A 23,519-nucleotide genomic window follows, 5' to 3' on the forward strand; every position below is an offset into this window, starting at 1 on the left:
ATCACAGCGTCTCTCAAGATGGCAAGATCCGTATTTTAGATATTATATTCCAGTAGAACTTAACCGTATCTTAGAGGAGGATTTTAGGGGCGTGGCCATGCCACGTTTAGTGCCTCCTCAGTTTGTAGTGGTGGTTTATTTTCTATTGTTTTTCTTCTTTGAAGTTTCTGCTCTTCTTATGGATAAAAAAAAATGGGTTAAGGATATGAACATAATTATAAGAACTTGCTCTTACCTCAACCTTATGTAATTTTAAATTAAATTAACTTTCCTATTCATGTGTGGTTAATTTTATTTTTTGTTTTATTGAATCTCATAATTGTAATGATGGTCATTAATTGACTTGTCTCAATTTTACTAATATATTTTAACCTTAGCTTGTTGTTAATAATTTATCCATTCTCATATTAATTTATTACATAATTTTTATTTATTTTACATGTTTGATTCACCTTGGACTGGGAGAGTTGTTGCTTTCTCCTTGGTCCCGTGCATTTTTCCCTACTTTGAACTTTGAAGAACTTATCAACTAATTTAATTGAAATATTTATACTACACACATTGTATTTGTTCAATTAATAGAATCTCAATGCATATTTTTTAACTTTTATACGTTTAATTGTATGCTAATAAAATCATAATATATATATATATATATATATATATATATATATATATATATATATATATATATATATTCTTAAAATACATATTGATGCAAATCTAACAAGCTAAATTTCTTATGCTAATTTTTTTTTCTTTGCATACAAATCCCAAGTTACAATAATTTCCTTTTATTTTGTAAAATATATTTCCTCCATTTTTTTTTCTATTGCAACGATTGAGTTCATGTAGTAATTCTTATGTACGTGCGGTCTTTTTAGATTTTTTATAAAATTTCAAAATATCTATTTTTATGGTTTTACTAAAAGATAATTGAAGACATTAAAAGTCAGAGTTGTGAATTGGCGATCGTGAAACTACAAATGTTACAGTAGATGAATAACATATAGTAAGTAAATAATAATTTAATACAAAAAAAATGCAAACCTAATATTTAAGTCTTTTAATTTAATTTGTTTGGTTTTGTAATCAAGTGCCTAAACTCAATAATAGTAGTTAAATTCCATAAGGATGGTGTTTCCACCACCTTTACATTTATTAGCACTTGATCTTATTATTTTCTATATACTAGAATTTATGGGGTGAGAGAGGTTGAATTTATAGGGTGTGACATGTAGACTCTTTTTTCTGTATGTGTGTGGGGAAGAGGGGTGAGTGTATGTATGTGTGTAAACATATACTCCGTACTTCGTTTTTTTTATCTACCATCATACAATCTCTCGAAAATTGTATTCACTGGGACAAAATGAAGAATATAATATCTTTAACAAAAACAAAAAAAATCTACACCTACCTAAACATAAACTAATTTTCTCTTTTGTACCTCACTAAAGTCAATAATCATTGACAAGAGTGTTGTCTTTTTTAAATTTTTGGAGCTCTTCTTCAACGCGAGTTAGCCTGTAAATATCAGTTAAATGAAGAATAAGTTTAAATTTATTGGCATATATTTGATACATTATCTATATAAAGGTCAATGTAAGTACCTTGATTGAAGAACTGTAATCTCTTGAAGTAACTCCTTCTCTCTATCATGACTAGCTTCAAGCTATAAAAGGAAAATCACGTATCATAAATAGTATTTATGTCACATCAATTTAAATAATATTTATTTAACATCACTTTTACGAAAGAAAATATTCTTATAAGGGGGTTTCCTTTTTTTCGACGAAACCACATAACTAGACTATATGCATGAATAAAACTGCACTTAGGCACTTGTTAGAAAAACCGAAATATAAATTACGAACACAAATTTTATTTTATCCAAGACTTCATTTAAATGTAATATAAGTATTTCATAAGATAAAATTAAATAGACCCAAACTTTGATACAATAAGTTCATAAGCTTTATGGAATAAATAAATAAGTTCATTATGATATCATTACGTAAATATATAGTATTATATAATTTGCAAAACAGAAAATTTCAAAAAACTTAGGTATTATATCATTGTAAGTTGTTTAAATCAACTATTAAACAATTCAAAATCAGTAGGGAGTTAATTTACTTACAAGAAAAATTATGTAAGAAGTTTAAAAATGTGTCAGCAAGGAGAATATAGATACTTTTTAGATCTGAGAAGTATACAATTAATAGGTTTTGCAATGGACACTCCAAAAATGGTTTATGTTATAATAGTAAAATTGTGAATAAAGTATTATGATTTTCTGATGTACTTATTTTTCCTGATCCACATTTATACATTAAACCTTCGAATACATCTAAAAAATCATTATTTTAATAATTTATAAAAAAATCAATAACCAGGCAATACTGATTTGGTTCGGTTAAAAAATAAATTGTTCGGTCTCTAGGTCTTTTGGTCGTCTTCTCAAGTCGGTTGGGTCTTTTGGTCGTCATTTTAACTCAGGAGAAAAATAATCAGCAAAATTTAATTAAAATAGAGTAAAAAATCATGTTTTGTGTTAAAATACAGATTGTTACCTCCATTTCTTAATTATTTTTTTTCCTTCTCATTTTTTGTTTCGGGTCATTATTTAAAGTTCCTCTAACTTTTATTTTATTTTATTTTATTCAAAAGAAGCACTCATTTAACCCCCACCTTGACCCAATTTGTGATGTTTATCTTATTATACTATGTGTCCCTCCTCAAAAGGTAATCAAAGCATTCACTTACATTACTTTTTCTTTAGTTTTTAGAGTTACAATAAGATGAACTTTGTATAAAGGATGTAGTACTTACTTCAAAATATTTATTTATGTATTGTATGTGTCCATCATTCACCACATTAAAATGTGGGACTCTCCATTACTTTTTTTTTAAAAAAAAGTGGGTCCATCAAGAGTAAAAGAAGTAGGGGATGAAGTTTTTAAATTAATAAGTGTATCAAGTGTTAACGGGTTGTAGATCACACTCTGTCCAGTCAACATATTGATAATTTTTGTGTGACACTTGATTATATTTTAAGTGGCTGGTATATATTTGAACATGGATTAAATACTTATTTGTGATTTTTTTTTGACATGTTATTTTATTTTAGCATAGTTTATTTATTTTTAATTGCGTCGAGGATAATTCTTTAACATAATTTAGTCGAAGAATTTAATTTTTTATAATCAACAATTTCCTATTTAGTAAATATTAATCTTAATATTTACCAGTCATCAAATAACCCGTATTTTCAGTAAATTATGCAAAATTTTCTTGTAGTACCTTGTTGCTTAAATTGTTTCACTCCAATAAGTAAAATGTTTAAGGTTGCAAATACAATTGAGAAGAAGTGATAAGGAAAAACTAAGATAAAGAAAGACAATCACGAGGGGTCAGATGCGTGTGTGTTGAAATTAAAAGGTTAAACCTAACTGTATAAGAAAAAGGAATAAGTAAAATAAAGATCATATCCTAAAATTAATGTGAAATAATTATCGGTGAAAGTAATAGATTTGACATCTTTAAACTAAAATGCATAGTCAATCGATATGGTATACCCAATCTATATTAACTTATAAAGTCTAAATGCACATGACACTCATAAAAGATGTGACTTATACGAATATGAATTATATATACATAGTAATTTTTTTGTAACATTTTAAAATTTAGTTTTAGTTGTAAATTAATCTTAAAAATTTAGTTCTCAACAAATCATAATTAACTTAAATTTAAACTCATTATTTTCAGGAAAAAAAATTCAAATAAATTATGTATGCAAATTAAAATAATAAATTTAACTAAAAAATTATTTACATGTTAAACAAGCACGGTATAATAGCATATGATTAATGTGTTAATTAAGGGAAATATTATGAAACCAAACTCCTCTATCTATGAGTAAGTATTATTACATGAAATGATAGTTTATCTCTCTAGAAAATTTTCCCACTTTAATTCTTTTTACTTTTCTTTAAAATTATATTAAGATTATTTATATATATATATAGTTTTGAAATGTGTGTGGTTAAAAAGTGACAAGCTTTAAATAATTCTATAAGAATTAAAAATAATTTGGAAGATAAAAAAAATACCTTAACAAGTTGTTCAAAATAATGGCCTTACCAATGTTTTTTCAATCGTTGTAATACTTGTAGGAGTACAATCTCCATCGCCAATACAATTCACTGAAAATGAGCACGTTCTCTTAACTTACGTACTTACTGTAGTTTATTTTTTTCAAATACAAATGAGAAAATGAATTTTACCATTAAATGAATTGGGTGTAAGATGTTTCATCACACATAAAATGTTTTCCTGTGGAGAAAAAAAAAAGTAATTAGCATGTAAATACATACCAATATAATTAGATGTGTCTTATGTTTAAATCATACCCTTTGGTTAATATCCGCTTGTAGAATAGATTGCACTAGTGCACACAAACAATTGGAAGGAAGAATTACTGGTTTTTCATTGTTATGGGAAGGTAAATGTGTTGTAGGCGATCGAGGAATAACCTGCATAGTCCCTTTTTTAAATCATACGTCGTTTTACCATTACTAAAATATTTGGTAAACAATTTAATAATTAAAATTTCTTTTGTAAAACGAAAAACATATATAGGAGGTTTAAATAATATGGAGATTAAACAAATTAATTAAGAAAATATAATTGAAAATAAAAACTCTTAAAGTAATTTTCATCCATGTTTATTTTTTTTCAAAATATAATTACCTACCTGTGCATTATTATTCTTTTGAAGTGTATTACTAGAAACTGGAGCTCCCTGAAATGTTGAAATAAAGTGTTATTTGCACATTAAAGTGTGAATTATACACCTAATTGAGTGTATGTGCACAAAGAACCGCATGACTTACATCAACTCCATATGCATCATATACCAATGGGCATAGTATGTTGTGTATCGTATTATGTGCAATACCAAGTACAAGACAAGTAAAACATAAAAGAGTCGACATGTTTAATCACCTTTTCATTATCTGAAGTAACTTTAAAACGCCCTTTTGTTTGAATGACATTGACCTTTGTTTCAATTTCATCATTGTTATTTGTTACTGGATACACATTAAAAGATGATTTAAAGTTAAGACTAATGATAAAAAGGAGGTTGATTTTATCACATAAAAAAGTATATAAACATGCCTGGTGAATATAAATTTCTAGGAGTTACATCTCCCATTGCTTCATCAAATAATCCTTGTGAACATTTTATAACTTCATTGGTGAGAGATCTTTCTTGTTTTGGCGATTTGAAGCTGCAACAAAAACACGCTCAAAATATAATTTTTGTTATTACAATTCTAGTAAGAATAATCTTGTGTATACACGATCCACATAACATGTTTGTCTAAAAAAATTGCATCAATGGCTATAGTGATCTATAACAATCTTAGAGAAAAGATATTAAAAACTCGTTGTGAGTGCTACCACTTCTAATTTTAAGTTTCCTAGGCATTGAAATTAAAAAAAGAAAACAACCATATCCGCCCCTTTTTCCATTCTATGAAACAACGTAAAGGTAAAAAAGGCCGGTTTGCTTTGAAAATCGACCTAGAAAAAGCGTATGATAGGATAGAATGGAGTTTCATTAGGTTTTGTTTGATAAGACATGGGGTTGATAAGGATTCTATTGACCTAATTATGTGTTGTGTCTCCTCCACGTCCACTAGAATTAGAATCAATGGTGTCCTTTCCGATCAGTTCATTGCTTCTAGAGGCCTTAGGCAAGGTGACCCAGTCTCCCCTTACTTGTTTATCATCTGTATGGAGTATCTCTCCACCCTGGTCAGCCAATCGCAGTCAGAAGGGATGTGGAAGCCATTCCTCCTTAAAAGAGGAGCGACCCCCATCTCCCACCTTCTGTTTGCTGATGACCTCCTTCTCTTCGGGGAGACCTGCTCTTCCACTCTCCAGGGTATGTGTGGCACACTTGATACATTCTGGGAATGCTCATACCAAAACATGAATCCCCTGAAATCAAAACTCTACTTCTCTAAGAACACTAGACAATTGGGTAAAGACGTTTTCACCTCGCACCTAGGTGTTCCTGTAATTCCAAACCTAGGAATTTACCTTGGCTTCCCCCTCACGGACAAGAGACCCTCTGACTCCCAAGTGAGTCACATTGCTAGAAAGATAAAAGGAAAATTGGCTACATGGAAAGCAAGATGCCTCTGTAAAGCTGTAAGGCTTACTCTGATAAAGCCTACCCTGACTTCTGTGGCTACATATTCTATGCAAACCCTAGCATTTCCTACAAAGTCTCTCTTAGGAATTGATGAAGTTTGTGCTAACTTCCTGTGGGATTCCACCCCACAGAAGAAAGCCACCCACCTGGTCTCGTGGGATAGAGTTTGTTCCCTCACTCACCAGGGGGTTTAAATGTGAAAAAAGCTCCCATTCTTAACCACCTTTCAATGATTAAACTTTGTTGGAGAATGAATAATTCAACGAATCTTGCTTCTAATTACTTAGGGAAAAGTGTGTTAAAAATAGAGTGTATCCTGCAAACTTTAAAATGGGTTCCCATATCTGGCAAGATATTAGGAAAGGTTGGGGGGATTATAACATGCTTACTGAGTGGTGTTTATGAAATGGGGAGAAATCCTCTTTTGGTTAGACAACTAGATTGGGAAAGGGCCCTTGGGGAGTTAATCCATGGTCCTATGACTTTAGGGGAGGAGAAAAGGAAAGTCTCGGATGTTATTATCAATTGTTCTTGGAACCTGACCAATCTTATCTTGACTCTCACTGTTGACATCCATCTTTGGATTAATTCTATCCCAATTCCGAATTTAGGAGAACACACTCATGTGTGTCAGATGGGAAAAGGTTCCTTCTTCAACTCTAAAGCCACCTACTCGTTTCCGTGGAAAAAAGCTCATGATCACCTTGCTAATGTTTAAGATTAGAATAGACTGTGGACTTCTTATTGTGTTCCTAAGATTAAGGTCTTCTTGTGGTTAATTAGTTGGGGGAGATTACCATGTGATAATCATCTTGTTTATAGAAACATCATCCCTACCCCAAACTGCTCGTTCTGCCCCTATACAGAGGAGGATGCCGAACACATCTTTTTTACTTGCCCTAGAGCTTTAGAATTTTGGGAGGAAGCTGGTACTTCTGAATATCAGTTGAATGGTTCATCTACTAATTTTAATGAATGGTTTCATAAGAAGCTAGCTAGGAATGATTTGAATGGTAAGTTTAATGCCTCTTGGTCTTCAATTTTCACTTACTCTCTCTGGTGTCTTTGGAATAGAAGAAGCATGTGGATTTGTAGGAAAGAGTCCAAACCAGTTGATATTGTGTGGAAGGAAAACCTTTATCTTGTAAATGAGTATTTGACATCCTCTCCATCAAAATTATTAACTCAAGCTCATTGTTGTTTAATATGGTTAGCTCTAAATTTATGATCTAAGTGGATGCCTCTTTTTTCCACCCCTCTCTCTATGTTGGGTATGCTTCTGTGTGCAGGAAAGAAAACAAACAATGGGTGTCGAGCATGGGGGGTAATACCGTGGACACATACACCATAACAGCTGAAGCTATGGTCATCTTCCACTGCATCGAATGGTGCCTTGACAACTCTTGGAATGATGTGATGATATTGTTGGACAACCAAAGAGCCGTCCTTGGAATTAATAATGGTAAAACGCCCATGGAAAACTTGATAACATCTATATATTGTGTAGGGAGTACCTGGAAAAGGTATTGCGAGTGCGACTAAGCTACACGCCAAAGAGTTATGTGAAGGAAGCGGATCATGTTGCTAGACCGGCAAGGAACATTAATTCATGCTACAATTTTCAAGGATGTTAAAATCACCCCCCCCCCCCTAATTTAGCTGAACCTGTGAACTCGAACAATGATGTTGTATTAAATTTGACAACCAAACACCTGGATATGCTAAACAATGCTAGGACTGATGTAATGTCGTTTGGTGACTATTTGAAGTAATGCTAGGTACTCGTTGTTAACCAAATAAAAAAACAACTGTATCTGCCACTTCCACAAGCTCGTTGGTGGCTGGAGCATAAGGTAGTCGGCGAGCCTGCTTCAGTTATTAATCGTCGTCTCCTCCCTCTTTTAGTGGTGGTTTAGCTAGGACAGAAGAGGAAGACGGAGCCAAGTTTTTGTCCGTGAACTCTTATCCCTCATCTTAGTGCGCCACTCTTCTCATCGAATTTTATTGTAGTAAGTGTTTTGTCTGTTCCTTTTATCGGGTTAATGGCCTTCGAAGGATTCTTGGGAGAAGTTAGTGTATACTCACCCGGTTCTCAACGCATAGGTATTTTGGCTCAGGATTTCCCAAAGTCTTTCGAAACTTCTCCACCTAGTGTTTGTGGTAGTTATACTTGTCGGTAAAGCTAAAGTTTGGATTAGGGACTTAGGGTTTAGGTTTCAAATTGGAGATTTGGTTGATCTTAAACTTGAAGGGTATCAATTCTTGATTAAGGGGAGTTCGACAACAACTCATCAAAAGCTAACCTTGTCTTAGTACAATTCATGAAATGTCAACCGGTCGAAAGGTATCCGATAAAGGAGAATAGTCGGTAAAGGTAAAGTCCGGGTTGGGGCTTCTGTTTTTGGTATCCAAGTAGCCGAATTCGGGGGTTTCTTGTAAGTTATATGAACCCCTTTCCTCTTCTCCTCTTTCATGCTTTGGTGTAGTGTTTAGTTGTCGTGGCTTAGTTTAGTTTTTGGAATCAAAAACCTCATTTTCAGTCCAAAGTTTGAGGCGGCTCTAGTCTTCTATGCGGGTTTTAATGTTTTATGTTGGTTATTTGGCTTAGTACTCTTGCTTGTTAGTACTGAGAATTCATTGGTTTTGGTTGTTTTCTTTTGGTGTTTAATATATTGGAGTAGCCTAGTTTTAATTTGTGCAATTCAGGTGTGTGTGCGCTTGCGCACCTCGACGAAAGATCGATATATATTTCTTGATTTTTCAGTTGCGTGGGTGTTAGTTCTATGTCTTAGGATAAATATTGGGTTATTATGGTGTTCGAGATTAAGGTACTCAAGTTTGAAGGTGAAACAAAGGAATTATATCACCAACAGATACATTTTTAGTAAATGAATTAATCAAACATTTTATCTTATAACTTTTAATTCACCTTGATGATACCTAAATAACATTTTTCATAATAATAAAATTTAAACATTTAAAAGTAGTAGCATGTAAGTAGATAAGAGAAAAAACATACTTTTTACGAAGTATAGGATTCAGTGGATAAAAACAAAAGAGAGTAAATAATTAAATATTATAAAATCTATTTTTCTAAAATGTATTTATTGATATTTATAATTATACTTTATGAACTTTTTAAGATGCAACAAATTGATTTATACACTATTTTAGATTCTTCCCAATGAATTATTTCAAAATATCAAAATTTTCACACTTCATAATTTGATAATCTAATATATTAGTGGTTTGCATTATGTATTGGAAAGATTTAAAATGTAAGTGTTGCATCTAAAAAAGAGGGAGTCTACCATGGATAAAGTTAAACAAAATAAAATATAAATAAAAATTAGCAACTAGAACGTCTAAAAAATATATACTAAATTATATTAATATTAATTGAAAGGAAATATGTATTTACTATGTACAATCATGCTATTAATATAGAAAAAGAAAATAAATAAATAATTGTTCATTTTAAAGAGGACGAGAAAGTTTGAATGACATTTTTGGTATATGGAAACTTTTCACTTTCTATAAACATGTGCATACAATACATTGTCTTAACGAAGAAAAATTATATGAATAAAATATTATCCATAGTACATTATTCAAGTCTAGCCTTGCAATATACTTCATGTGTTTCTATTTTCTGGCATAGTTGCACACCTTTCTTATCACACTTGCCAATGCATTAACTTGAACAATTAATATCTTTAATTATCAGTAAGTAAAATTATTCAAATTTGATAAAATATATATTAAGACGAAGCTAACAAGATCCAACATGAATATGTTTTTCTTCAAGTATAGATCATCAAAAATAAACAAAGTAGAATATGTAAACTAAATTTTGGGTCCGGGGCCCCGGTTTCTTATATGTATTAAGGTTATGACTTTATATGAAATTTATGATTGAGTAATTCTTTAATTAAATTTTCTTATGTATATACTCTTTTGAAATATAACATGTAATTTAGTATAGCTCAATGGTTAAGTATTTGTTGTTTAAAATTGAGGTCATGTGTTTGATTCCCACGCTAACCATGTTTCAATTTTTATGTGTTTGTATGTGAATGACATATAATGTAACTCTTTAGTAGAGTGTCACGTGGAAGATATATCGTAATATAAATGTCTTTTAATATATGGTATAGATAGTGCAAAAAAAAAAGTATCGCAAATATAAACAAACGGAGGAAGTATAATGCATGTTAAGAATCTAACCTTTCTGTTCGGATGGTAGGTATTTCTAAAGTATAAGAAGATGGTGATGATTTTACCCTTCTACTGTGCAAAGGTAGAGAATATCTTTCTACCTTTTTTTTCACTTCGTCTATGTTTGATGGTACACCCACATTATTTTCTGTATTTTTATTTTGATGAGGAGAACAACATTGTGATATAGATTTATCATTATTTGAACTGACTAAACCTAAATCATCATCAAATTTAGTCCTGAAAGAATAAACCAGAGGAAAAAATGTCAATGAGAATGTTACAAATTATAATCACTAGTAAGCTTAAACAATAAATTAAACAGAAGTTTCATTTAAGCTAAGAACTTTTACTTGTGAAATTTGCTCGCAATTTCGTTCGATGGAAGATCAGCAAGAGAATGGTAATTAGATAATTCGTTATCCTCCTATATGAAACAATTCATCTTTAGTTGCATGATATGAAATATTACACAAGTTATATTGTAATTGAAGTATGATTATCTTAAAGTAGTACGTTCTTACACATATGTAATCTAAGACATGTGAAGGACGATCTATTGAGCACTCGACCACAGCTTCATGGTCTTTATCAAACAAACTATCATCATCTTGTATCTATATAATAAAGTACACATTATTAAAAGATCAAGACTTTCATTTAAGATTGTAATTTTGTGTGAAAAGAAAAAAATCGTTCAATGAATGTTATCATATGACTAGAAACCCATCGCCTGTTTTTAACACTGCATCATAACTCATCAACATGTTATTTGAGGAAGTTATTAGAAATAGTAAACTAGGAAATCAAATACAATAAATGAAGCTATAACAACCTAGCTAACGTATTTCTATTATCCATGGTAAAATTAAAATTAGCAACTTTTATGTTTCTCCCTACTTTCTTACTTAAATTGCGTGACAAGAGACTATATTGTGTTGCAAGTATAATAAATTAGAGGAATATTGCATCGTCTATTTGGTTCACTTATATTATACCCGCTCCGTTTACGAATACTTGCAAGAGTTTTACTTTGCACTATTTATACAATAACTTTGACCAAATTTTCTTACTATAACTAATAAATAAAAATCAATGTTATTGTATATTATGTAGTTGGATTAATCTTAACGTAACTTTTTTACATATCATTTTTAATTTTTTTTTTACTAATATGTAATTACATACAATTACGGTCAAACTAATGTCTTGGCAAGTGTGTCAGTCAATTGTTGCAAGTATTCAGGAATAGAGGGAGTACTTGACACCTTTTTTTTTTATGTATTCAACATGAAAAACATATGTCGTATGATATATAATGTATTTTAATACTAACAACCTAACATTTTGTATGCATACTTAAAGAAAGGAAATGTGAGGATTATTTTTCTATGTAAGTTCTATTTTTATGAGATTACACGATAATTATTTAAAGGCACGAGAAGATTGTATTTGTGTTATGGTATAAAGGTGCATGAAAAATAATGATAAGACATTCTTGCATTAAAATTACAATTGTACCAAAGATGCTTGAGCTTTCACATCTTCTAAATCGAAATTCCACGTACTAATGCCTCTTTTGTATTCACTCTGCAAACAAAATAAATGAAGTTATATATTGTTTATTAGTCGCTAGTAACAACTTTTTATTTGTTTATTAAATAAAATTAGAATATTTAAGGTTGAATCAAAATTAGTAACATTATACTTGATGGCAAAATAATGAAAGAAATTAGTTCCTCTAAATAGTTTTATTATAACAAGTGATATAGAAAACCTTCTTATTCACCAACAAAGTCAAACGAAGTAAAGAAAATATAATATCAAATATAATAGCATGAGTAATTAACACTAAAATCTAACATGTATTAATTAAATTCCATTTTTTTCAATTGTGGTATTTACTTGTACTGATTATGATTTTGTAATTTTTATATGTAAGTTTGTTTAACAAGCATGCCAAAATAATTTCCTCAACTTATAAAATTTACTAATGTTGCAATCACTACCAGAATTTGTATCTTTAATGGCCACCTAATAACGACGGGTCAAAAACTTCGTCGCAAAAGCCTTTTGCGACGGAGCTAACAACCAAACAAAGACGGAAACAACAGTCGTAAATGTCTTTTACGATGGATTTACGACAAGATTTTTCATTAATGATGACCCCCTTTTATGACGGGTACACGACAAAAAAAAATCGTTGTTAATCAACGATTTTTGACATTTAGCGATGAGATTTTCTGTCGTTAATAGTACAACTTCTGTAGTGAATCCTTCCATTTATTTGAGTTATTAATTATTTAGGTTTATGTCTTTCCTTTCTATTACCCTGATTCATTTTATTCTTTTAATGCAAAGAATAAAAATACCTTTTATCCCCCCACTCATAACACGAGTATATTTTTCTAATGAAATATAAATGTCCTGAAATAATTTTATCTTTAGTTTCCTATCTGGCAAAAGATTAAAAAGGTAGTGTAATATTAACTAGTAAGTAGGTTGTTATAGAAAAAAAAAAGGTTAGTAACAAAGATCATGAAAAATATATTTCACTTTAAACCACTTCATATTGTTTTATTTATTGACATAAAAAGTTCATAGTAATATTCTTGTAGTGAACTATTATATCAAAAATTTATTCACCCTTAAATTTTTTTTTGCTCGAGTCAATTATAAATAATGTAACTAGTAACTATTATTGAATCCCTAAAAAAAAAATATAACTATTATTAAAAGATCATTAGTGAAATATATAAAAAATATAAGCTGACAAGACTTGAAACTTTTTATAATAATATTACACCTAAATGAAAATAAAGACCATATATCACAAACCTGAGAGAGTTCCTCTTTCTCACCATAAGGCATTTTCTTTAGTGCAAGCATATCAACTTCTTTTCTCTGTTGAAGTACATTGCTACTAATTAGTAATGATAGTAAGTGAACTATTTTTACAAAAATAATAGAAGTTAATAATATAAAAATGTAAACTAAGATTAAATAATTTACCTTAAGTGCTTTTATTCGATCTCCAAGCGACGGCAAGCCATCTAAAAGTGTTCGTACAATGTAATCATTTGATCTAGCTTGTTTAAAGAATGCATGTTTTATCAACTTTTTTGCTGATGGCCTTCTTGAAGGATCTTTCACCAAACAACTAGCGATCATTTGCTTAAATAACTAAATAAAAAATTAAGCATGTAAGAAATTAAAAGTAAAAGTTATATATATATATATATATATATATATATATATATATATATATATATATATATAATTAAAGGGTTTTAATTAGTGACGGGTATACCTTAGAGAACTTTTTATCTCTCTCGTAATCAAGGCCTGGAGGTGCATTTTGCAGGGTCATGAGTAATACCTGTAAAGAAAACTATGTTATTATTATTTAGATATATATATATTATTTAGATATATGAGTAATATATATATATATATTATTTAGATACTATGAGAACTGGATGATTATTTCACCTTCATTGGAGTATACTTTGAGAATGGAGCATGTCCATGAGCTAGCTCTAGAGCAGTAATACCGAAGGACCATATATCAGCTCTATAAAATATGAAAATGATTGTGATAACAATTGTGTATGCGAAAGGGATCACAAATTTATAATGAGAATAATAAAACACACTTACTTAAAATCATATCCATGTAATTGTTCCATGACCTCTGGTGCCATCCTATATATTATTTTTTAAATAACAAAAAAACCATTAACATAACTTATGCAAACACACATGTAATTTTAGTCATATCATGTCAAAAGAAATTGAGGCAATGCAACATAAAATTCAATTATCTTTCAACTGTTTTTTTTTTTTTTTTACAATTTTAATGTCTTAGAATGAAAAAGGTATGTTTTGGTTTCCATCTCAAAGTTATACCTAGTATATCATATATGAAATAAAATAATCAAATTGAGAATTTATATGGTATGGAAGATTGATAGTTCTAAATGCAATATGAGGTACTTAATAGAAAATTATATACCAACAAGGAGTTCCCACAAACGTATTTCTCACTCTTTGCCTGTCACCTGTGTCAAATAAGCAAGCCGAGACACCCAAATCTCCTAACTTAATCGTACCGCGTGAACCGATAAGAATATTCCCTGCCTACAGTTAATAAAAGAACATTTAAATGATGTCTTTCAAATGTTCGAAAAAGAAACTTCAAATAATAATGTCAAAGAATATTAAAGTTACTCTGATAAAAATATTTACAAAAAATTGATTAATGAAAGGCGAATATATTACTCATTAATAAAAGTTAGTGATCCATCGACATTTCTTTTATAACTAAAATTATTTGGATTAAAAGCTTTCTATCTAGGTTGTGCACCAGCCTAATCGGAACTAGTGGAATAGAAAACTGTACTATTTAGGTTCACAAAGGTTCAAACCTATTATTTTTAGTCTAGTACAGGTTCAGATTGGATTAGACCTAATTTCCTCTAAAAAAATCGAAGTCGATAGTAATATCAATCCTACCTTATATTAACTTATTCTCATTAATCTGCAAACCCCACAATTAATTTTCATAAGAAAATTATTTCTAGTTAATATGCAAAATTGAACATTGATTCCCATCTCACAAATATTTTAGAAACATTTTCTAAAAGAAAGGCAGAGGAAAAGGGGATAACAATGGTTCGGTGGAGGGGTTGATTTAGATGATGTCAACTTCATATTTTATTTTTTTATTAAATGGTTAAAAGGCTTAAAGAAAGTTTGATGAAGGGTAAGTGATAAGATTCTAAGATAGAAGAAAAAAAACCATGAAAACAAATAATAGAAAAAAATCGGTCTGGAATGAAGTACCGAACGAATTTTTCAAGCTTTTGGGAAATGAAAAGTACCTAATTTAGTTTCTCAACAATTAAATGTATTCTTGTACATACTTGGAGTAGCAAACAAAAATTAAGTATTTTAATAGGCCAGAGACCGGGCCGAAGTCCCTCGGTCTTATCCACTCCGTTCCATACTTGCTTGTACACATCCTTAATTCTAACGGAAATATAAGTAACTAACTTACATTGTACTCCCTCCGTCCCGGAATACTCGACCCGGTTTGACCGGCACAGAGTTTAAGGAACTTGAATTGACTTATTTAATTTAATAGGTAGTAGTTGATAGTGGGGTATTATTTTAATGTAATTAGTGGGAGGTGGGTGGTGGGGTTGGGGGAGAGTAGTGGTTGAATTTTTAATTATTTTTTGTATGGAGTAGGGGGTAGGTGGGTTAATAGGGGTGGAGTGAGAAATAATATAATATTGTTAGAATATTTCCATTTTTAGAAACAGGTCAAGTATTAAGGGACGGCCCGATAAGGAAAACAAGTCAAGTATTCCGGGACGGAGGGAGTAATAAAATATATATAGTTTCATATCAACGTTAGAATTCAACGTTTTTTTCATTTAAAAGAATATGAAGAAATGTATAATACACATAGAAACACAAATCTAATCACACACACACATGAAAACTATCTTATGGTGATAACTTTTCTTATGGTGAGAACCTCAAATGTGCTTATTAATTGAGCATAATTTTTTGAACTAAATATGCCTAATATTTTAACTATATGAACTGTGCATATTTTGAACTAAATATTGGGTTCTTATGATAAGAGAAGTTCTTCCCTAAAAAAATGATAACAAAAGTTCTCATAAAAGACGATTCTCACCGGAACCTTAACCTCTCATTTTAGGTTGTGGTTCTCACCAGATCCTCACTGGATCCCCATTTCTCTATCCTTTGAACTACACAAAAGAAGAAAAAAAATTCGCACCGAAACTACTAAAACAAATAACACTCTCAAAATGTTTTTATTATATTTTTGTTTCTTATATGATTTATGATGAACTTTTATAGGAAATTGTAATACCAAAAAAGATACTAATACAACCTTAGTTTTTCAAACTTCTATAAACTAAACATATGCAAGTAATTTTATGCAAAATCAAGAAATTATTTAACTTTCGTAAACAACTTGATTTACTTTTAATATTTACAAACATGAAAAAGTGTGGAGATTTAAATTGTTTTAAGGGAAAAAGGTCACTTCAGAGATATCGTTGAGTTTTTGTGGACCATAATTCCATCAAATAATGTGTACTACATAAAGTTTACAAAGAATGAGAAGATCTTAAGTAATAAGCTTAGTAGAACTTTATATTAAAAAGTACGAAGAAAGTGAAAAAAAGTAGGGTTTTATAAATCTAAGACATCCAATTAATAAAATTGTCCCCTTGTAACCTTTTTCTACGGAGAAAAGTGCATTTTATAAATTAAGGAATATAGGGGGTTAAGGGAAAAATGGTTTATCACGTCAGTGAATGAGAAGGAAAATTATAGATACTAATGTGATTTAGTAAATCTAACCAACAAATATGCGGTAAAAGATATCTATATTAAAAGTTGTCACAAATTCTTATAGGTGGTGTAAATAAATAGTGTATATCGGATTAAAATTTAACTAAAAATACTTAAAAGTTACTACGATATATGTAAAAGTTATCAATTTTTAGTGAATTATTTTTCATTTTTTAATAACAATTATTATTTTAAAATCACTAAAAATATGTAAAGGTAATCGTTTAACCCTTTAAAATTTGTATCCATCAATTTTATTTTCAATAAATAAAAGTTAATCAAAACTTATTAAAAGTAACAAACAATTGGGTAAAATTTATCCCGATTTACAATAAATTTATTGTAGATCTCGTGCGCTCAAGACCTTTTAAAAGGTTGTAGCTGTCAATTTTTCATCACAATTACTATTTTTACTTTCTTTCTTGGGACAGGTGCATAGTTTTACTCATTCCTTAGGAATAAGGGTTTGACATCTAAGAAACGTAATTTTCTAATATCATAATATTAATTTAATTTACGATGGCTACAAAGAGATCTCTTAGTTCTGAAAACTTAATTCTCGAGTTCTTGTTTTATTTTAATACTTATGGAGTACTTGATTTGATTGGGCTTTTTATTCAAATATTTTTCACTTGATTAGAATTTTATGAATCACATTTTTAAGTTTTCACTAGGAGATGTCATTTTTTCTTTAACACAGATTAACGCTTTGTGTGGATAATAAAAATAATAGTGAGAAAATGATGGAAGAAAAGGGATGGTAACAAGCTCTCTTGTCTAAATCAATGGTCAGGGAAGAAAATTTACGGATATCAAAGGATCCATTATTCTTTCCTATTTTTAATAATAACGCATCACAACCCCCTCCCCCCCCGCAATTTGGATGGTGCAGGCGTGTGCACGTAGCTCTAGGTGCACCGGGATTAAAACGACCAACATTAAACACAAAACGCACATTTTCATCAAAATACCCATAAAAAAGAACAATGCCCTTGAACAAAAGAACAATTCCCCTGAACAAAAGAACATTAAAGGCTCTGTTCTTTTCAGTTATTTTTATCGCGTTTTTATTTGATTTGTGTTATTTTTGCGATATATATTCTTTTGGGTTTTATGTTTTAAATTCAAACTGTGAAGAGGAGAGAGAAAGTGTAAACTAGGTTTTCTAAAATGGGTTTTAGAGAGAGAAATTAATGAAAATCCCCAAAAATTCGTTGATTTTTCTGTTTCAACATCAAATTAAATTGATTCTTCTTCTTCAAATCTGAATTCTACAGCTGATAATCAGATTTTGGGAGGTAATTTTTCAATTTTTTAATAACAAATGGCATGTTTTGATGATTTTGATTTTGTAATAGTTGTGTTTTTGATGATTTTGACTATTTTGATGATTTTGATTTTGTAATAATCGTGTTTTGATGAATTTGATGATTTAAATGAATCAAATTATGTAATAACACGCTGATTTCGTTGAAATCGTTGATTTTGATTATGTAATTACGATTTTTTTTTTCCAGAAAAGAACAGTTTTACGTATTAAAAGAACATATTCTCGAATGAAAAGAACATATGCTCGAATGAAAAGAACAGTTACATTATGCTCGTATTGAAAGAACAGTTTCATTATAGTAGAAAAATAGACCATTTGCGTTTCATAATTTGTTCTTTTATTTTATTGTGTTCTTTTTTATTATTTTTAATTTCTTTTGCATTTCATAACTTGTTCTTTTTATTTTATTGTGTTATATTTCTTTTTACTTTTTATTTATCCTTTGTTCTTTTGATTGCGTTCTTTTTCTTGTTTTTATACATATTAACCTATTATTTTTTCAGATATTATGAATAATGTGCTTGATAATTCAAAACAGAATGATGAAAATGATGATTCTGAATCATATGTTATTATGGGACAAAGTACTTGACTTGTTCTTTTAGTCTCTATATTTGTTCTTTAAGACTTTTCATTTGTTCTTTTTATAATACTCTGTTAAAAGAACAAAATAAAAACACGTGCACGGTTCTCATTATGCACTCTTTAACAAATTTTCTTTTCTCTCTCTCTCTGTTCTTCAATTCTTTGATTCTACTTCCTATTTGTTTATTTTCTATTTTTCAGCAACTATATATATAATAATTGTACTTATGAGTCATAACCATTAGTCATTTTAGAAATACATTTTAGAGAGAGAGGGGAGAGGATTTATATTCTCTCAACATAAGAGAGATTTTTTTAGAGAGAAAGAGTGAGATGGTGAATGAAAGAGTGAAAAAAATACATTTTCTCCTTATTCTCTCTCTAAAATTCCTTCTGAATGTTTCTCGTTTGTTGAAAATGAGTGAATTATATTAAGAAAAACACTAGTTCAATGTTGATGCTCCTGATAAATGTTGATCAAGTGTTTAAGGTACGTTTCCTTGTTTTTTCCTCTAATGTTCTTTTCAGATTGTTATGTTTTTTTTCACAACTTTACTTTTACTGTGTCATCAACATAGTTTGTTCTTTTAAATCAACATAGTTTGTTCTTTTATATCAACGTACATAGATTGTTAAAAAAGAACATATAATGGTTTGAAAAGAACAAATAACACTTAAAAAAGAACATAGTCTGATTCGTGGTAAAAGAACAAAAATACATTTTAAAAAAATATAGATTTACTTTTAAGTGCATCAAAAAATCGTCGCTTTGTCTTTTTAATTAGAACATAAAATCGTTTGAATAGAACAAATAACACTTAATAAAAGAACATAGATCTGATGTGTGGGATAAAAACAAAAATACATTTAAATAAAAATATAGATCTAGTTTTAAGTGCATCAAAATATCGTCGTTTTCGTCTTTTTAATTAAAACAGTAATTGGTTTGAAAAGAACAAATACAACTAATAAAAGAACATAGATTTGTTGTTCTTTTCGTCCCTTTCATTCTGTTCTTTTGTTTGATAAGGAAAAAGAAAATGCTGCTCTTTTTCATGTGTTCTGTTCTTTTTTCTTTTTTTGTTGTCGTTATTTTTTTTTTTTTGAGTTTTTATTTTTCTTTTGATTTTGTTCTTTGTGTTTTGTAAAAAAGTTGTTGTTCTTTTTTTAATTAATTTGTGTTCTTTTTAACTTTTTTACGGTTTTTTAATATTTAATAATATTATCGATAATATGTTTTTTTTTTGTTTTTCTGTTGCATTTTTCACACGATGTTCTTTTTGAAAAATAGTTGTTCTTTTTATAGTTATCAGGAGAGAAAATATGTTATTTTCATTTTTGTATATTTTCTTTAGTTTTTGACTTTAGTGTTCTTTTCAGGTTTAGTTAATGTTCTTTTTGTTTACTCTAGTTCTTTCTGTTTAGTTTTTTATGTTCTTTTCGGTTTTTTTTTTGTTTTTTGCGTTTTCTTTTAATGTTTTTGTGTTTTGGTGCAGGTGCACGTAGATCTACATGCAGACCCCTGCACCATCAACGCGTTGCTCCCCCCCCCCCTAAGGAAAATTGAGCTCACTTTCCCCCGCTCTCTTATTTTCCCACCCCTTTCTCCTCATTCTATTACATTTATTTCCCTTCTATCTTATTATCCAAACAAACTTTGTGTGAGTCACATAAAAGTGGCACAAGTATCTCTTAAATATTCAATGTGAATAATGATTTTATTTAATATATATATACACACACACACATTTAAACCAACATAATTCGAGATTTTGTAACTCGAACAACTTCAATATTATTAACTTAAAATTAAAATAAAATGGTTCACTTACTTTAACATCTCGATGTATATGCCCATGATTATGAAGATATTCTAAACCCTTCAAAACCTCACGTAATATAGTGGCTATAACCATCTCTTCGAATCCTTCGGGATGTGATGCCTTTAGAATATGAAGACATGAACCACCAGCCATATATGGCATGACCACCCACAAGTTATGGCCACTCACAAATGAGCAATGTGATTTCAGAACATTATCATGATCAACCAAGAACATTGTTTGAGCTTCACGAGATATATTTTTCTAAAAGAGTGATAAACACATTTCATTAGAGGCATATTTGATAAAACCATATTATTATAAGAACTGATTTTCAAACATGGGTCTAGTCCTCATTGTAATTATAGGGAAGATCCACACATAAGTTATGTACAACAAAAAAAATACGACAAGGACAACATATGAAACTAAATTAAGGAAATAAATTTACCAAATCGCTATTGCAACGTTCAAAGTCAAGGATCTTGATGGCGACAATCTCATTGTTATCTATACAAAGAGCACGATAAACCAAGGCACTAACGCCTTCACCTACCTCCTCATATAACGTATAGTATTCTGGTCCTATTGGGAACTTTTTCTTCTCCGCATCCATCTTTTTAAGTAAATATGTCTAAAAGCCCCACATTTTTTTGTGATTACAAAAAGATCTCATAGCTACTAATATCTTAATATATGTTCATAACTTTAAAAGGAAATTTAGTAAGAATGTTTTATATTAAATACATAGTTAACATGCACTATAATTTTCATGTAAGAACAATGCCTTTTTCTTCTTTTTAGAATGACTTATGGGTATGAAAGGTTACAGAAGAAATGAGAAAAAAAGGTTGCAAAAGCCAACAACAATGAGATTTATAATGAATTGTTTAGAATTTACGTAATTCTAGCCTCTCAAGAAAAGAAATAAGGATGCGAAATACACTCTTTTTCTCTTACTTCTTGTCCATACACATATAAGGAAAGACACTAAAATAGCCTAAAAAAATGAGCTTTGAGAGGATTCTTAGGAGCTTGTATTTATTTTTTCTATTTTAAAGAACTTGTAACGTCATTTACATAAAAAAAATTGTTTTGTAATTTTATAGTGTAGTATGATATATTTTTTTTTTACTTAACGTATATCACGTAACTTGATTGACAAAAAAATCATATAACTAATAATGCACGAATAAAATTTACATCCGTTATGAAAAGAAATCATGCATCCATGAATCATAAAAAAAAGTTGTCATGTTATGATGAAGCCGGAAATTTATCATCTAATCAATCTTCATGTATACAACGCTATTTAAGGATCTTCGTGGTTATTTAAGGAATCTCAAGAATCTTCATGGTTATTTAAGGAATGTAACAGGTTTATATGAAACGATCAGCACACTTAGCAACAACAAGTATACAACGCTACCAGCTGAGAAACCATGAAGAGAAGCAGTTCAAAACAAGGATTAAAATTGAATCATGGGCCAAGGAGTATGAAGCCCAGCAAGTCAATTAGAGTCCAGAAAGGTATAAGATCAGTAGAAACAAATACAGCTTAGTATGGGAACAGAATGTTTCATAGAGTCCTAAATCAGTTTTATTTTATAAAAGATAAGTGTCGATTTACAAAACTGATTTTACTATTTTACTTAAGGTTAAACTCTTAAACGTTTTAAGTTAATTTACAACTCTCAAATCCGTAAGGATTGAGTTTATCTAAAACGCGTTTTAAAGATGTTATTTGCGAAAATATATCTTTTGAAAAGAGTCCTAAATTGGTTTGAATTAGAATCTAGGGTAAACTCTGGTTTTCCTATATATACACCTAAAGTTCTCTGCGAAAGTTTTATCAGACTTATTTACATTAACCGGAAGCTTTCAGGTATTACCCTTAAAGTCTTAATCTTTAAAGAGTCTGTTCCTGTTCCCATATAGAGCATTATTTGTTACGTGGTCTTATATCTAGTATTTAGTATTAAGTTTAATATTACTTTGTTTTTCAGTTTAAGTGTTGAGATATTGTATGTTAAGCCTGAGTCAGGCTTACTTGAGCAAGAGAGAAGATCTCACAAGAGATCCGTGAGGAGAAGCAGTTGAGGGACTGTTTCTGTAAGGGAAGGAACAACGAGGGGTTGTTCCTGGTCATCTGTAGTCAGAGGAGACTAACAGATTGTGGCCCGAGTAGATTAGGCTTGTAAAGAAACTGAGTTGTTTTGCCTAATTAGTGATTGTGTTTAAGTCCCCAAAGGGGCCGTGGTTTTTTCCTTTCTATTGGGCCTAGAGAGTTTTCCACGCTAAATCTCGCTTGCATATTTTATTGTTTCTGTTCCTAGTAGTTTAATTTTTGTAAAACCGTAAAATATCAATTCACCCACCCTCTTGAGGAACTCTGTGAAACTAACAAATTATTTGGTTTGTATATATATCTAAGAAAACTACAAAATAACTTGTGAATGGCTTGCTCATATTTTGACATGTGGTTTTGTCAACCACTAGTATACCACACCAATTTTCCAATAAATTAAAGTGTTACAAAAATGAATCTCTCTAGGGGTGATCATCAAAGTGATGACTACAATTACGAATTCATACGAACCACTCATTTTACCTTTAAGCTTAAATATTTAAATATATTTTAGTGATTTAAAATAATTTTACCTTTAAATTCAAATGTCTAAATTCATTTAGAAAAATAGTTTTGTAATTTTAGAATATTAAAAAACTAATTATTTGTATTTTCTAAAAGTGTAGGAAAGAAAATAATTAGGGTAATTAGGATAACTAACCAATAATTAACTTAATTTATTTATCTCTTATCTCCCCCCAAATTAACTTATTTCTCTCTTCGCTCCCCCATATTAACCATTACCCACGCTAGAGTTGGTGGTCGCGGAAGAAGGAAGGTGATGGCTAGTCACATCAGGAAGATGGG

General features: G+C 29.9%; 1 protein-coding gene across 2 annotated transcripts; it reads right to left on the bottom strand.

The window, feature by feature from the left end:
* Positions 1–1,043: 1,043 nt before the first annotated feature.
* Positions 1,044–21,467, bottom strand: LOC110789923 (uncharacterized). Of its 2 annotated transcripts, XM_056836845.1 has the most exons (20): positions 21,036–21,466; positions 20,594–20,848; positions 14,463–14,587; positions 14,108–14,152; positions 13,940–14,021; positions 13,758–13,826; positions 13,460–13,630; positions 13,286–13,351; positions 11,969–12,037; positions 10,972–11,064; positions 10,801–10,874; positions 10,457–10,687; positions 5,185–5,297; positions 5,011–5,096; positions 4,760–4,807; positions 4,416–4,538; positions 4,290–4,338; positions 4,147–4,208; positions 1,611–1,672; positions 1,044–1,524 (listed from the first exon to the last, which is right to left on the bottom strand). In XM_056836845.1, the coding sequence occupies exons 1-20, from the start codon at positions 21,198–21,200 to the stop codon at positions 1,458–1,460; spliced, it is 2,055 nt and encodes a 684-aa protein (XP_056692823.1). In that variant the 5' UTR covers positions 21,201–21,466; the 3' UTR covers positions 1,044–1,457. The 2 variants fall into 2 exon arrangements, with proteins under 2 accessions (XP_056692823.1, XP_056692824.1); XM_056836846.1 differs by lacking the exon at positions 1,044–1,524 and having other exon boundaries at positions 1,610–1,672; positions 4,116–4,208; positions 21,036–21,467.
* Between the last annotated feature and the right edge of the window lie 2,052 nt (positions 21,468–23,519).

This window comes from Spinacia oleracea, chromosome 2, assembly GCF_020520425.1.
Source record: "Spinacia oleracea cultivar Varoflay chromosome 2, BTI_SOV_V1, whole genome shotgun sequence".
Taxonomy (NCBI): domain Eukaryota; kingdom Viridiplantae; phylum Streptophyta; class Magnoliopsida; order Caryophyllales; family Amaranthaceae; genus Spinacia; species Spinacia oleracea.